At 38.2% G+C, this 17,575-nt stretch overlaps 1 protein-coding gene across 6 annotated transcripts in view; it reads left to right on the top strand.

Moving 5' to 3' along the window:
• tenm3 (teneurin transmembrane protein 3) overlaps positions 1-17,575 on the top strand; it is a 369,694-nt gene that overhangs the window by 236,316 nt on the left and 115,803 nt on the right. For all 6 annotated transcript variants that reach the window (XM_042397897.1, XM_042397853.1, XM_042397889.1 and 3 more), the window contains 2 exons: positions 2,217-2,390; positions 8,758-8,822. In XM_042397897.1, the coding sequence (XP_042253831.1) occupies positions 2,217-2,390; positions 8,758-8,822 (239 nt within the window). The remainder of the gene's footprint in view (positions 1-2,216; positions 2,391-8,757; positions 8,823-17,575) is intronic.

Here is a 17,575-nt window from a genome sequence, read left to right as displayed (position 1 = left end):
ATTGGTAGCAGAAGGTGGTTATGCTTAAGTGAAGAGATGTAGAGGGGAATATTACAGACTTCATTTGTCAAGTTAAGAAGCACAATAAAGATTTGTCACCCCACTGTTCACACACCTACAGTGCACCAGTATGAGAGTCACAAACATTGCGACTCATACTGGTGTACAGCTGTATGAGATTATGAGGGAGTATTATAGTCGCTCAGCTGAGTGCAGTGCCTATCATGTCGCTGCAATGGCCAACTACATGTCCTCCATGTAATCCAATACATTTTCATTTTCTTTCTCGCTGTCTGTCCACAAGACATGCTTAAATAAGGTCTGTATATTGCGGAAACATGGGCATTGACCGCAAAGAACTATATCAAAAGCACAGAGGTATTACAGAAACAAGGTTTTATTCAAGTTTAATCCAAATCAAACTTAGAGCTAACTAAGACTCTGAAACTAAGACCTCAAGTACAGATCACATCAATTCCCATTTGAGGCAATGCAGAATTGGTGAGATAAATACAATGTTCTCAGCCACAAAGCAGGACATACTATCAGACATTTTTTTTACCAGAAAGAAAGTCAAAGTGAATATTTCATTTAGCAGCATATTGTAGATCAGCAGTGTAAACTGTAGAGGGCTGTTGGCTGATGTAATTGGGTAGCAAAGCCTGTGGAGGAAACCTTAAAATATTGAATTAAAATATAACAATATAGACTATTTATTTTGCATATACGTACAGTATAATGAGCTCAGAGCAGGCAGAACATTGACTAAAATGCTGTGAGCCAAAAAACTCATATCATAGAGCAAGTAAGTTGCAGTTCCAAAAGTCGGGATCTGAAAATTTGCAATTTCAGTTTAACAGATCTTGTTTAAGAAAAACTACAGTTTATTACAACTAGAGTTTTATTTGCCTTGCTCTGGCCATCAGTTCTGTTGGATTTAATAATATTGTTCTCACAAAAGTAGATCTGGCAACGTGACATCACTAAAAGTAGGTAAAATGGATCAAGAAACTGGAGTTGCAAATTCTGACTGTTCAATGCACATTAAGCTACATTTTAATGATGTACTCAAGCAATTCTAACACTTTGGCACACCAGGCAGGTAACATAAGTGGACCACTTGTGGAGTGGATGCTGCGACCATACGCTTCCATTATAATCAATGAAAGTGGCTACACAAGGCCAGAGAGCAGCTCATAAGTCATGCATATGCACCATGGAGTGAAAACGCATAAGCCCAACAATAGACCTGTCTTCTATTTAACTTTTTTAAACGAGCCATACACAGCTATAATGTTCTATATTTTTAAATAATTAAACTATACAGGATAAATGACTCTAGCTTTTGGCAGATTGGTTGTGAGATTTTCTATTATTTTTCTTGTTTCCTGTTGTTTCATGTCATTTTATAATTTGCATTGATAAGTAGCCATATATCGGTTACTTTGTATCAAACAGGGTTTCCGCCTCGGTGTCGTATCACCCTGTCTGCATTTAGTTACTTTGTTTACTTTTGCCAGTATCAGCTGGTGGTTGTTTGTAACATTATCCCTCACATACATAGTCTGTAGATGTTAACTTACCCATATTACACAAATGTGGCAGTTTTCACAGGGTCCAAAAGCTGAAAACACAATCCCAAAACCAAGATCCAACGTCTTGTTTTGACCTTAAAGTTACGCAAGCCTATGCTGTATGTCCACTGCAGGTGTTGCCACCATAAAGAACCATTACGCAGCATGTCCACTCTGCAAACAGTCCGCTCACGTTATGTGCCCAGTGTAGCCAAAGGGTAAGTGTAGAAGAAGCCTCCACAGTGACATTCATTTCATTTTATTTCTAATCAACATAGCTTAGAGAGTTAAATAAGCCAAGTTACTTTAAAATGTCACCGTCCTCTTCAGTAGCCACAAGTGACAGACCCGTATAAGCCATGCCCATGCACTCGCTCTGTGCTAAAAAGAAAATGCCCATAAAAAACACAATATCTAAGATGGGTCACTGTCAGGACATAGGGCGTAGGGTTTGCAAACATGAATATGGTGTGCAGTCTACTGGAATCACCCACAGCAGTTGTCATCAAAATTCCTGATGCTGCCACTGGGGGGTGGCAACAGAGTATGAAATTGTGTACTGCAGTTAATTTTGTATGTATGTAAACAAAACCAATGTACCATAACTAATTTCTCCATCTACTTTTCTCTCTTCCCCTCTAGGCACTTTCTCTTTAAGACAGGTACAGGCACGACCCCCCTCTTCTCCACGGCAACTCCCGGCTACACTATGGCAACAGGCTCAGTGTACTCCCCACCCACCAGGCCATTGCCAAGGAATACCCTGTCCCGCTCTGCCTTCAAGTTCAAGAAATCCTCAAAGTACTGCTCATGGAGGTAAGATGGAATGAGGGGGAAGAAATCAAAGACCTGTACACGCAGGACTATGGGCTTCTGTTCAGCCATAGCCACAAATCATACTGCTTGATATTTGCCATCGGTAAGATACAAACCAGATTCATACAAGGCCTGGAAGACCCTTTATATACAGTACCAGTCAAAAGTTTGGACACACTTTCCCATTCACTTAAATGAGAAAGTGTGTCCAAACTTTTGACTGGTACTTCAGCTGAGAGATGAGGTCATTTTTGGAACTCAGTTGCTTGTTGCTTGCAGAATTCTGCATGTATGGCCCAAGACAAGCATCACCAGTAGTGAAAGGGTTGTCAGTTGAAGGGGTGCCGAGTACTTTTGCACAATTCATTTGGGTTTACATCAGAATTGCTGCCAAATAACAATGGCTGGGACAGTAAAGCCTACTTTCCAGTCACAAATGGAGGTTAAGTTTAAATAGATTGCTGCCAGGATATCGAAGCACCTATTATACTTGGTGGCCAGATTTGCACAAATTCAGAAATTCAGGGTAAGGACTTTGGATTGCCATTCAGACTGCTTGGGACGATTTTGGCACATCATTCATCAGGAATGAAGTATGACTGGTAATCTAGCTAGCTAGACTTTGGCCGATATTGTTCCAGGCCACCTAGCTATCACATGGCACTATGTTGCTTGAATGAAGTGAAAACTGATGTTGATGAGAAAAAACAAAAGCCTTACATTATCAACCATATGGCAGCAACAATGATGGTTTAATGGACTGTGTTCCACTTGGATACATTATCTGTCATCATCAAACTGCAAGATAGCGTTGGAAAACATTAATAACATAGATTTAGTTCTAGTTTAGTGTTAGTTTAGTCATTAAAATGTCTGTCATTCGACTTTGGAGTGATAGCAGGTTCCACTCCAGTTATTATTGCCACTGTGCTACTATTGTTTTAGTGTAGCTAAAGTGCCAAAAGTGATGCACCATAAAGGTTTAAAGCAGTTTTAATTGTTTTTATTTATTTATTTATTTTGGCCACATGGGGGCAGTGCAACAAGCAATAATAACATAGCATAGAATAACATTAGCATTCATTTGGACTTGTGTTTGTGTCCACCTGATGAATGTCAGTCCAATATTCATAATATTCTTCTTTTATCTCTGGTTTAGTCTCCATCAACTCCTGAGAAAATAGCTGGCTTTTAGTTGCTAAATGCTCAACTGTGTTCACCAGCTAGCAGCTAACTTTGTCTTTTGTCTGTTGCTGGACAGGGTCTGTACAGTGCTTTTTCACTGAAAACATTATTGTATATTGTAAACTGAAAATGGCAGTGATAAGCAGTGAGTGTGAACCACAACAAAGTTGAGGGCAGCAAAACCAAAACTGAGCCAAAAATGCGAAAAGGCTCTGAAGAGCTAAAAGGAACTTTAATACAAAAATATTGATTAATAAAGCTTTAATGCCCTTTAATGATTCAAATCTGATTGACCTATATTTGTATACATTTTTACAAATATATACAACTATTATCATGCAGAAATCGGTTTGCTTTTATCAAAGTTCAAAAGAGTTCTTTCCTGTAAAAACCTTTTCAGGGACTTATCAGCAAAAAATAGCCCTAACCCTAACCCTGTTTCTCATAGGTCAGTCGCTATAGGAATCACCCCATCTCTCTGTGAAAAACTCTTTTGAAACCTATTTTTCTGAGGCAGTACAGATTCAAATCCTCCTCTGCTGAGGCTTTTCCCTTGTTGTTGTCCCTTTGGCAACATTATTTGTGGGATTCCATGTTACAGCACAATTGGAAAAAGAAACACATTTCTGTATATTCAGTCGGCTTTGTATATTACAATATTATCAAATATATATACCGGTATGTATCAAATATGTATTTGGTGTATTGTATATACAGTACTGTAGTTGCAGTGTGCATGCACATATCCTCACTTTCTTTGGTCAACATTTACATGCTCTCCTTTACAAATGACATTTAGATATACTGCTCTTCTTCAAGCATGTCCCTTGTCCCTCATGCCTTTGGCTCCCTTTTCCATCCAGCTTCCCTTTCTTTTTCTTTCTTCACGCCCTACTCTTATCTTTCTCCATTTTCCCACCCATCCGTACTTCCCCTATCTCTAGTCCTTCAAGTTCAAGAAGCCAACAGGCATTTATAAGTTTACTGACTGACTCATTATTGCAGAACATAGATCTTAACAGCATCCTAGCCCTATAGTACTTGAATTTTCACACAAACTTTCATAACATGGCACCTCCAGCTACTCTGTGGTAATTTAGTAAGAAGAAAAATTAAGTCATGGTACCAGGGTTCTGAAGTATAGAATCACACGGGAAGTCAGCAGTTAAGCTAATTAATCAAACATCCTAGATTGTGGAGATTTAGTATGCCAGAATGGTCTAAATGCAGTTTTGAGACAATTTCTATCTGGAAAAAAACTGTTCTTGATGAAGCACTGAATATGTCATTTGATATGACTGGTAATTTTCACATTTACATTGGCAGAATGTATCACCTATCCAAAGCTTCTATCAGCCTTATATTATCTGTATGAATATAGTTCTCATGTTTGCTTGGAAATAACATCAGGTGGTCAGGTTGATACTTTACTAAAATTTGATGTGTCAGTCCGAATCAGTGTGTTAACCTTGCAACATCTGCGAGAGACTTCAGTTTTTAGGTGAACCTGTTTTACTTTGGTGTGGCTCATAGCTGCTAACTAGCTTTAGCAGTCTCATCCAAATCTGTCTTAAAGAATGGGAGTGACGTTCATGTGACTTTGCATGAACAAGGACTTTATTTCTCTTCTGTGTTTCTACAACTATAATGATGTGCCCTAATCCTCTCTAGACACTTTATCACTGGCTATAGTAACTTAACCACCAATAAGTGATCTTTCATTGCACCCTTAGGTTCATAACTGGGGATGGCTTTAGAACACATTGTTGTATTCTTAATGAGAGGGTGGCAGTCGTTGGCAGTGATAAGAGAATGGCACTGCATCCTATTTATATACAAAGCTGGGTACCTGACATGTCTTATTAACTGTTGTTCAATTTCACACTGCACTAGGTCCCAAAACTGTTTGGTCCTTAAAAATCAACATGTTAACGCTGATATTGGGAAATTGGCTTTTAAATATTATGCTCCACACAAGTGGAACAACTTGCAGAAGATAGTAAAATTAGACGAGCTGATCCCTTTTAATCATTTTAAATCTTTTTTAGCTGACACAGGGCAGTGTGGATGTGTGTGTTTTAATTGAGCTTTAACTTTTATGTGCCTATATTGCTTTTATCGCCTTAAAATGTTCCATATTATGTGTTTCATTGCTTTTATATATTGCTTTTATTGTTTCTTATATTTTATATTGCTTGTTGCTTATCTGTTCATATTTGCTTTTTACATTTGCCGATTATTGTTTCTTATATATTATATTTGTATTGTAATCAGGGTGTCCTTGGAAAAAGAGAGCTTTCTCTCAATGGCCTAACCTGTATGAATAAAGGTTTGAATGAATGAATGAATGAATAAATTAATGAATTGACAGCATGCACGTCACTGTGGCTATGGCTACATGCTGGCACTGACTCACATCCCACAACAACCTCACTAGATTATGTCAAACGCACAGGTTATATGGACATGTGACATCAAAGACAGAAGGTTATGAAGTTTTGATTTACATCTAATAGTTGACTGCATCTTGGCAGTAACTGTAGCCACAAAAGCAGCGGCCATCACCAGCCATCTGCTGTCTAATTGGTGAGACTTGGCTAGCTTGCTGACAAGAGCATCCAGGGAGGTACAACAAAGGGAGACTTGAAACCTCAAAGATGACCCTAGAAAATAACCAATTCCAACAGCATTAAGAAAGTAGTTGACTAATGTAATTATTTATCTAATCTATCACTGTATCATTGTATGACAAACAATGAAAAAAATGTAATTTCTCATGGTTTTATGGTTGATAATAATAGTGCGTCATTGTTGGTATTCACTGTTTTAATTGTTCAGCTGTATTTTTGTACAATGCAATATTATTGGAGATTTCACACAAGCAGAAAACATGACCTGCCAACCTGCATGCATTTCGTGTAGCAGGCACACATTTTGACATCTATTCTGGTATGAGTTGTTACTTTAAGGTACACAAAAAGAGGCCAATTGTCTTTTTTTTACACTTATGTAAGAGATAAATAGAGCTGAGCCAATCGAGACATTAAGCTGGTATTATTGTTTCTTCTCCTATCAATAAGCTGTCTACCAATACAGAAATGACCAATGACAGTTTACCTTGTACAATAGCTTTTAATGTCAGTCATGCCACACACTGTGTGGACCTAGAAGTTGCTGCAGGAATCCTTCAATTCAGTAAAGCCCATGTATTTCTATTTTACCAGTGATGCTCGTAGATATGTCTGCTTGCTTGTGAGATTTGTTGACTGGAAAGTCTTAATTTTTTCTGAACAAAATTAGCTATAGCACTTACAGTTTTGATATACATTTGACTGAAAACAGGCATTCAAACCACAAATGCTTGTGATTCAATAGTACTAACGTTAGCTAATGGTGTAGCTAACAGGCTGTTGCTAACTTCAGGGATACATAACATGTTGCTGTCTTTTCAACCGCTGAACTGCTGACACAGAAATTTCCATTATTCACCAGTATGCAGTGTAGGGTGCACAATATAGCTAGCAGTAAATTTAGAGAAGACTTAGCCTTCTCTAACCTACATTACCAATGTTTTGGATTAACTAGTGACCTGTTAACTGGCGACTGTCAGAGCAAGCTGCTCTTCCTGTGAATGTCTATCTCTAAAAAATACTCTAAATGAACCTTTTTGTCTTTGGAGTCTTGTTTGAGTTAACATGTCACATACAATAACTATTCAGCCCTTTTAGAGGTAAAAAGAGGGAAATGTGACATGAAAGTCAGAAGACTATTCCAGTGTGTCATTATCACCACAGTATCATGCTGTAGGTGTAACATGAAACAACTCATACATCATACAGCCAGCCATCTCTTAAAAACAAGAGGCAGCCAGATCAACTTATGACCACACTGCCCATACACTTAAGACCATTTTGGTATGTCACTGGTTTCCAACACAAATACGACTGTTAAACACAGATTTGTCACTAAGACATAATTATCTATTTATGTTAGCAGCCTTAAGTCTATGTTATAGTTTACATGTAAATATGATAAACACATTATATATAGGCTTCAGATTAAATCTTCATTTGTAACACAAGATAGATTATCAGTAATACAAAACATTCACTATATGGCCAGAAGTATATTAACACCCAAATGAATAGTCTTCCAACTTTCATTTATTTTCCCACAATGGTATGAGTTTGAATCCCGTAATAAAACATTTCCCTTTTTTTACATCTGAAAGGGTTGAATAGTTCTTCTACGTGACACGTTAACACTTGCTCTCCTCCTGTTTTCAACATTTTCAAGCAACATTCAGAATGCAACTGAGTTTTAGTTAGTTAGATACGTTTCCTCAAACAAGACTCCACAGACGATTCAGATTGTTTAGTTTGTCATTACAATGTCAAAACATACCTAAGAGGCATTCACAAGGACAGCTATGTATTCTCTTCCTGTTTTTAACAGCTGTCGTAACTAAGACAACCACAGACGCATATGGCTGACGGTCGCCAATTAACAAGGTCACTAATTAATCTGAAACACCTGCTGCCCCTGGTCACACATAACGTTACACACGAAAAGTAGCCTTGCCAGCTTTTCACTGAGGACACTTTGAAGTGAGGGGAAGAAGAAAGGAAAAATCACCATGAGATACTGGAAGAGAGAATTGAGGGAAAAGAGTGGTGTGTGTGTGTGTGTGTGTGTGTGTGTGTGTGTGTGTTGGCAGTCTATAACTTAGCCCACTCTAGGAAAATTTCAAGGAAAGGAAATACCTCCCATTGCAAATTAAGTACACAATATGTAATTATGTACAACAATTCATTGTGCAAACAGTGATTCACATCTGATGCATCTAGGTTGCCAAAGTGATACTCCAAAAATTTATACAGGGATGGCAGGTCTGCAATTAAAAACTCCTTTTGTGCAGAAGACATTCAAGATCGAATCAATCAATGACAATGATGATGATTACTCATGAAAGATCTAAATGTATTGCCATAAGGCAGCATTACATACATCACATGCAAATGGAGTGTATTTTGAAAGGTGATCATAAATTCAAAACAAAACAATTGTGAAGCTGTTGTTTCTTTGTATTGTGAAGGTAATTGAAGACAAAACCAATACTGAAGAAGGTGGAAGTAACACAACTATCTTTTTATCTTTTTTTTTTTTTTCTTTTTTTTTTTAGGTGTACAGCCCTCAGTGCAGTAGGGCTGTCTGTGCTGCTCTCTGTCCTGCTCTGTTACTGCATAGGTAAGCCCACACACACTCTTACACATGCTTTCTCTCTCTCTCTCTCATACATACACACACACACATTTCATCACTGCTGTGAATATATGCACACACATTAGTCCAAAGGGTTAGTTTGGCCCAGGCACAGGATGACAAATGAGACTTTTATTTGTGCTTCCCCTGATTTGTCCAATGTTAATCCCTCCTCATCTCTCTTCCAATCTTGTCCAGCTCTCTTCCCTCTCTGAGTCTTTCTGCATCAGCCGCTCTTGTATTCTTGTTGGTTTTCACTCTGTGGTATGAGCCGATCAGATAACCCAGACTGCCAGGGTTTTCCTTTCTCCAGGCCTTATTCCTCCCTTTCTGAATTACCACCGTTTTCCAGGATGTGCTACGGGTGATGTGACTAATATCTCAGGCAGATTTAATGGTAAAATGTCTGGAACCCACATTGGAAACATCATTAGAGTGGGATATGATGAATTGTTAGCAAACAGTACCATCAGAGTTTGAACATCATTCTGTCAGAATCAGGAAAATGGGTCACATGATCATTTTTCAATCACAGAATTTCTATGTAACAAAGTAAAAGTTTGATATAGGAGATTGATCATCCCTTCATCAGAGGAAACCTGCATAATACTGATGACGGACAAATATGTAGTTCTTCAAATAGCAGGAATGCTTTGTTCACAGCAGGACTTCCAGGGCTGATGAAAGGCCGGAATCTTCTCAGAGTAATAACTCAGAGTTCATGGCACGCAAGGAAGAGTGTGTACATGTCTTCAGTAATCCAGTGCAACTCTACGTTCAGTGCTTTTCACCATTGACCACTTGATCAGCCCAATTATGTTATACAACTATGTTGAAATTAATTGTGGGTGAATGCAAGTGTAATTACAGACATGGCAGCTCTGAAAAATGATCCTTTAAGCCACTGAGAAGACTTAAAAGATAGGCTCACAGTTATTCAAGTCAGGTGTCTATATGAACCGTGAAAGAGGTTTTCCTCGTTGTAATCATTCCTCCTGTTCATACTGACTGTTAAAAGATCATTTTTGCACAGAAATACATTGTAGCAGCGTTATGAAGGGATCCTCTAATGGTCAGTATGAACAGGAGGAATGATTATTGTAAGAAAAACCTATTTCAATGTTCATTTGGGCTCCTGACTGCTGTTTTAAGACAGACTTAAAAAGTTAAATTTATTACATTTTAATTAATTTTTAAATTTGACCAAACAGTCATCAGTCAACCCAAAAGCAAACATTACTTTTGTGATGAACTTGACTTCACACTCTTATTGTAAGAGTGTGTCACTGCAGTCATTAACCTCTTCAACCTCACTGGACCCACTGGAGGCGTTTGCATTTGCATAAAAGTAGTGGAGAATGTCCTATGAGGAGGGCTTTAAGAATACATTTTGGAATACATATTGTTTCTGGGCACTCAAATTGTGTTTTCACTTTTGAGGTGAAAGTACTCAAATTTGAACCTGAAATCTGAGAAGAGTCACAACATATTTGTATGTGCCGGCTTCACTCCAAAAAGAAAAACAAATTAGTATTAGCCTTCAAAATCCCTATGGACACCTTGCATTTACAGCTCATACAAAACATGCTTCAGTGCTTTTTCTTCTCTCCTGCACCGCTTAAGATCTGTCAGGGTAGTTTGCTCCTTTTTAGATGGTGTGCAAGCGATATTTTTTTAAAAAGCCCAGAGAGAAAAAAAGAGGAAAGACTGATAGAAAAAAATGAGTCAGAGGGGAGGAAGAGTGGTATTTTTTCTAAAGGTCATCGATTCCCACAATGAACAGAAGCAATTATGATTGGAGCTCAGATGGTCCTTGGACTTGGAGATCTGTTGCCACAGGCTAGTCTGTGGGTGTGGGGTGGGGTGGGGTGGGGGGTGGGGGGTTGTTGTTACATGCCTGCCCATTTATGTGGATGTGTATGTGTGTATCTTGAGCTCCCCCCAGCAGCATTTCTAGAAAGATGGGTTTTTTTCTACTCAAAGCATCTGTTTAGAGTTTCCTGGGATTTTACTCTTGACACACACACACACACACACACACACACACACACACACACACACACACATGAATCTGTCTCACACACATGAATGAACACACAAAAACACACAGGCAGATACTCACAGCTATCCACACTAGAGATGCAGTAGAACACACAGAAAGATATAAACACACACACACTGAGCAACATATCAAGGGTGCACAGGCACACATGTTTTGATTGGCAAACGCATATACCCCAGACACACACATACACGCACGCATGCACACACACACACAGTGTACCTTTGGCCTTGACAAACTGACATAATGACATACCAGACAACATATGATCCATGCCTGTTCTTGTGTGTGTTTTTTCTAGGGTATATATGTGTCAATCATACTGTGTGTGCCTTTGTACCCTTGTGTGCAATTTCATGTTCATGTATGTGTGTGTGTGTTTCCTCTTGAATTACCCTCATGTCTTGGCTGGAAGATGTATTTGGCTTGATGTCTGAGGAAAGCTTTTTTGTTCCTATATAAATGTAATAAATAAAGCTTAAAGGTTTAAGGGAGAGCAGAGAAAAGTAAAAAAAAAAAAAAAAACATCAAAATGAAATGGAGCCATTTCAGATTGTATATCACTACAGCTGTAAAGATTAATTGTTACATCTTGAAAAATTCATAGAAGAGTCACAAGTAGAGCTACCTCGATACAACCACTGATTTTAACAACATTCTGTGAGAAATCCATGAAATATGTATGTATCTGTTAAAATATGTGTGTTTCTTAGTACACATGGAATAACCATGCAGACTCCCTCATCAACAAAGCAAACTTAAGATTGTATTTCCTCAGGCAGTTGAAAAAATATGGGCTGAACTTCTTACTAACTTTTTACACCAGTATTTCTTACATGGTTTATTACTGTAGCCTGTGCATCACTAACCATTGTTTACTGCTTTAGCTGTTTCTAAATCTCAATGAAAGCACATACACCAATCTAAAACAAGCTCATTAACAATTTTTTATTTTTTATATTGACGTCTTAAACTGATTTTATTTTCTCGTTCTTAGGATCTGATAAATAATGAAAAATGTATTACAGTGTCGTCCTAAGAAGGCAGACCAAAACATTAATATCTCTTTAGTTGTAAAGTACTTATATTCATTTCAGGTTTGAGCTACAGTAGATGGTGAAATTTTGCTAAGTTGTGTCTAGTCTGATTGTTGACTTGACTTTTATGGCTGACATATAAAATTCCAGGCTGAAAGTGACTCAGACCTGCCCTCTTGGCACCCATTACCCCCCAGTTTACCAAAGTCGATAAGATTACTTTCTGAGCCCACTCTTAATAAACAGTTGACATGCAAAACAAGTGTGGAGCTGCCGGATACACCTGCGTATAACTCTTTCTGTAGAAGTGGAGTGGCTGTTTTTCTGGTCACTGAGTTTATACGCTAAACTAGGCAAGATCGTATTAACAAAGACACAAACGTACACATATAAAACCTTCCTCTGTGACTAATTGAGCCAAGCTGTACACCATAAAACAGGGCCCTGCATCAAACAAATGCTCAGCAGCTACAAGACCTGTTACATCTTTATTCAGTAAAGCCATTACAATGCAAGTGTCTTTGTGACTCCCACTGGGATGTGCTGTTGATTGATTGTTGTTGTTAATGATTCTCTAAACTTCATCAATTCAAGTCTTTTTTTGGTCCGGTACTTTTTGCAGAGACGATTTTTCTCCCCTCACATTTCACTAAAACCACTTCATCTGATTAGCCCTATCAGTGTGAGTCAAAATAGGTCAAATAATAAGGATACACTGCTTAGTTTCAATTTTTCCAGGAATTATTTTGTTATTATTATCTCTGCATTTGGAACATTTGCATGCAGGCCTAAGTTATACTACCATGGGTGTAGTATCACCTCGAGAGCTGCAGCATAATGATTTGTAATAATTAGAGGAGGTTGATTTTAATCTCTTATGAATCTGCCATGTAAGTAGTTTGTGAAATAACAAGGACACTGTGTCATAAATGCAAAGCACTGCTCTCTTGTAGCACTCCTGCTGTTCAGCATTTATGTCCAAAACATAGCTCAGGGGCAGAGATATGGGGTTGAGTATTTGTGTTCTTCAGATGAACTGAATTAAATATTGATTTAAATGTGTCCTTTATGGAATTGGTTCTGGATTTAAAAGCATACTGCAATTTAATACTTTAGTAAATGTTGATAATGATGTTTTACTGTTATATGTTTTTTAGTTTTACTCTAGAAGAACAGACATCGTTTCTGAGTGGTGCAAACATCTTCATGGTCAGAGAAAAAATGTACATAGTTTAATAACTGTCACATGATTCAGGGTCATCTTTCTCATTGATAGTATAAAAGTGTGTTTTAATGTCTAATCTTTTAAAATCTAAATGAATGCTCCTATTCATTTCTCAAAATCCTATGAAAATAGGATTTTGAGAAATGTAAAATGATTTTTGAAGGTCCTGTACACACACAGTGTTGTTCTGGTTGATCAGAGATCTCCTCAGGTTGTTGTTGGGTAGAGCACAGGTCACCTAACTACAAGAAATCAAGATGATAAAGGTGGAATTTGACAAGGAGTTTCATGCTTGCATCCCCACTGGAATGGCCTCCTGGGTCACTTAATTGGAACAGGGCTATCATTATTGCTATTATCTATAATAATACTATGTCTGCTATGAAAATGGTCTTTAAGTGTAGTCTTTACACACCCACACTAATCAGGCAACATATGTGAAAACACCTGTGTGGGTGGACCACGGACATATAGAGACTCATTATGTGATGGGAACATTTGTTCTGTCAGCAGTTATAGCTGCCTCACATTGTTAGTATACTCTTTTTAGTGGATGAGACTTTTTTAACAGCTTCATCCATGAGTACACCACTTAAATACAAGAAGTGAAACAGCTTATTCAGCCTCATCCATAAACAACGTCTTTTGTTCCTAACACATTTCTTGCCTTTCAAGTGGTGGATCAGGCTGCTGCAGGCCCGCTCAGTGAACTCGGATCAGTTTGCTCTTCTGGACGGACACAGTAAAGGCTGATAGTGCTCGCTGGGTTGTTGATTCCTGTCCTGCTTTGAACACAGTAGGATACTTCATCTTCCATCGATCCGAGTGGTTCACCTGCTGCAAGGAGTTTTTAAGAAAGCTTCCACAAGATGGTTTCCAGCACCGCTTCTTATCACAGCTTCAAATTTACAAACCAATTAGTTTGTATGAAAGATGGGAAATATTGTGGAATTGATAGCAACCTGTCCCCCTGTGATGCATGTATGTATAGTTGATATTAGCCTCATTACCATGTACCAAGAATATATATGACTTTAAAGTTTTCAAACTGACTTTTTTACCTTCTTTAAATACACAACAATTTTTTTCTGAAATGTTCTGTTAATTTCCAAATTTCCTAAAAAGGTTCTGATAGAGAGAACCAATGTTGTATGACTGTTACCATGGCCATTAATCCTCTTACTTTATCACAAAGACACACACACACACAGACACACACACAAATGCATACAGGCTCCTGTCGATTAGCCAGCACTCTCCCATGACCCTTTGCTCCTGTCCTCACCAGGAGGGGTTGTGGGTAACAGGCTGGCACAGCACGGCTCTAATTTAATGAGGCAAAGAGGTGTGCATGTGTGCAGAATCCATGTGTGTGTGTATATGTGTGTGCGTGAGTTGGGGGTAAGGGAGGGGGGGGGCACGACAGGGGTTTCTCTCACTAAATATTCCCATGTTGAATCAGTAATTGGTCCTTGACATGACTCTGTGTAATATCTGCTGTGTGAGGAGTCCAGTCCAGGGTCCCTCAAAGGTTTCTCCATTTTAAACCAACACAAACAGGTTACTGCTTTTGATTTGTGTAGCATCACTGTGTCACGTACTGTATTGTCATGGAACATGGACCTCTTCATCAAACTTCTCTCAGATGGAAAACAATCAGGGTTTTGTGTGTTTTATTTTGATGTCCCATGGTGGTGTGTCTGCTTTTTAGAGGCTCCTAAACTTATTAGGGAAGGGTTAGGGTTAGGGTGTTAGGGTTAGGGTTAGGGTTGGGTTGATCCTTTGTTTTGTTTGACATAAAAACAATCTAATTTGAGGACACTGAATATTGGCTTATGATAACAGCTATCACTATATCACTATCACTTATGTTGGCACTGTAGTTGCGTTCTGAATCAGATATGATTCAAATACCATAGCTGACCATATGTGTATGATCTGGCAGTGCCTTCTGCAGGCTCTTTTACAGAACAGACAGTTTAGAAAGCTCTGTGAACTGCTATGTTACTATGTTAATAAGTTCTCTGAGTTGCATTGTGTTAGGTTCAGCACTGTCCCACTGCATAAAATGTGAACTGTATGGTCATGCAACACGTGAATGTGATTGATAAATTCAACAGTTCAGCGTTGTTTAGTATTATTGTACTGTTAGTGACAATGAAAGGTGGTTTTATGATGTAATAAAAAAGAACAAAATGAACCAAGATACATAGTATATAAATGACAAAATTAAACAAAACATGTCACATTGGACATTCACTTTTTTTCTCAAACATGCTGTGAAATATGTTTCACTACTTTATTAAAAGTTAATTGAACATTGATGATTTTTACTCACAGTACAGGTTAAAGTAACTTTACAGTTTACAGCTACTTCAAAAGTCTAAATCACTTTAGACATTTTGATGGTGAGATTGTGCAAAAAGAAAATGAGGCATAAATCTTAAACGGTATATGCTGGAGTTTTAAGTATTGGCTGTTACACTGGGGATCTCTCCTAAAATGTGTTTGCACGAAATATAAAAATCTAATGGGCATATCATTCCCATGAAATTTACTGATCACTTCTGCTACAGTTTATCCTATTTTGAAACCCTTTCATTTTTAATTAACCAGTGGTCTTTCCTCCAGGGTCACCCTCAGGACAAACTTTATATTTAACAAAATGGTCAGTATGTAGTTCTTTGTAACACTTTTTGGGGAGTGTAACATTGCAGTTTCTAGGTTTGCTAGAGGGACTTTAAACTAGACTGGTCCACCTGGTTCCTAGGAACTGAGACCAGGTCAGGTCCAAATTATATTCACTGTAATCAGATCCAGGTGGGGTGCCGTCATATTGTTGCAGGTCTGGGATTTTTTGTGTCATTATGACTAATATCAGTGGATAGTGGATCCAAGCGGATTGGTCATCAGCTGTGATCATGTGGTGCTTCATAATCATCACAGGAGAAAAATGACACTTGTTTTGACCATGGCTGCTTGTTAATTGATGGAGCATCATGCTGCTGCCGGTGTTTGTGTTCTCTCTCTGGGTCTGCTCAGGTCAATTGTACTTTGAATTGTGTCTAATTATCCCCAGGTATAGACTGGAAACATTTGGCTGAGATGTGTGTAAACCCAGACTACAGCCTACAATATTAAATTGTATGTAATTCTGTTGGATTGACGAGGCAAAGTAGAAAACCAAAACCCTCTGCTGCTTCATTCTATAAAATGCCACATCAGCTGTGCAGTTCTTCATCAGACAGTCAGCATAATTCAGCAGACGCCATGCAGAATATATGTAGGTGAATGAAAGTTAGAGGAGGTGTCATGGTGAATAGGGTCTGGATGTTGTTTCTTTTCTGTCTGGAAAAGAGGAGAAGGAGGGAGATAGCAAGTGAGCAGATGATTTACAAGCCCAAGGGTGCGTACACACTCTCACACACACAGAAAGAGAAGGAGAGAAAACACATCGGTGGTAGAGATGAGCGTTGTATTGTGCTATGTCAGATTAGCAGCCGGAGGCTTCCTTTGATGCTTACACACTCCACTCTATCTATCCCAGGGTACTGGTGTGTGTGTGTGTGTCCATGTGTGTGTGCGCAGTTGCTCATTTATTTTGAGTACCTAGCCTGAGAGCATTGTAAATGTTATTCATGTTTCTAAAAGCATAGTGTTAACCAGGGCTCGATATTCACTTTTTTTCCTCAGTGTCCCACAACTGTCCCCAATTTTACTGTCAACTGTCCCAAACTTATCAACCATTGTCCCAAATTGATGTTGTTGTTTTTTTTCATTCCACATAATAAATATAGTTTAATAACTTTGTTTCAGTGACACATCACTTCATTGACTCACTCTGGTTCACCACTGAAGTTCTCAACACTTAATTTTATATTAAACATGATGCAGCTTCATAGTTTAAATCTGTTTTGAGTTCTTCTGTACATCAGTCTCATCATTGTATCCTTACTGCTGCCCCCCTCTAAAGGAGAGGTGTTTTTAACAAGATCAGATGCATAAAACGACTGCAGTGTTTCAAAATAAAATGCTCTGTTATTACATCTGTTTTGAGGTTGGTTTTTTTATGTTATTATTCTTATAGCCTTCACTGCCTCCTGGTAAAATGTCAATCAAAGGTGCATTTATAAACTTTTAAATGATTTATAAGTGATGAATTTTTATCACTCTTTATTTACGCTCAAGGTGTTATTTCCCTGTATCAATAATATTTCCATTTTAATTTAAATTGTGAAGCCTGTTTGTAAAGTCTGTTTCAATATGAGCGCTATAAAATGAATCATTGATCATCCTTCTGATGTTTAATAATGATGACTGAGATATCACTGTGATGATGGTTTATCTAAAGTTGGGTTATTGTGCTGTTTTCAATGTGCAGCCATGCATAATGATCACGCCTAACAATAATGGC

Source organism: Thunnus maccoyii, chromosome 2 (assembly GCF_910596095.1).
Source record: "Thunnus maccoyii chromosome 2, fThuMac1.1, whole genome shotgun sequence".
Lineage (NCBI taxonomy): Eukaryota > Metazoa > Chordata > Actinopteri > Scombriformes > Scombridae > Thunnus > Thunnus maccoyii.
This window is presented reverse-complemented; position numbering and strand designations above follow the sequence as displayed.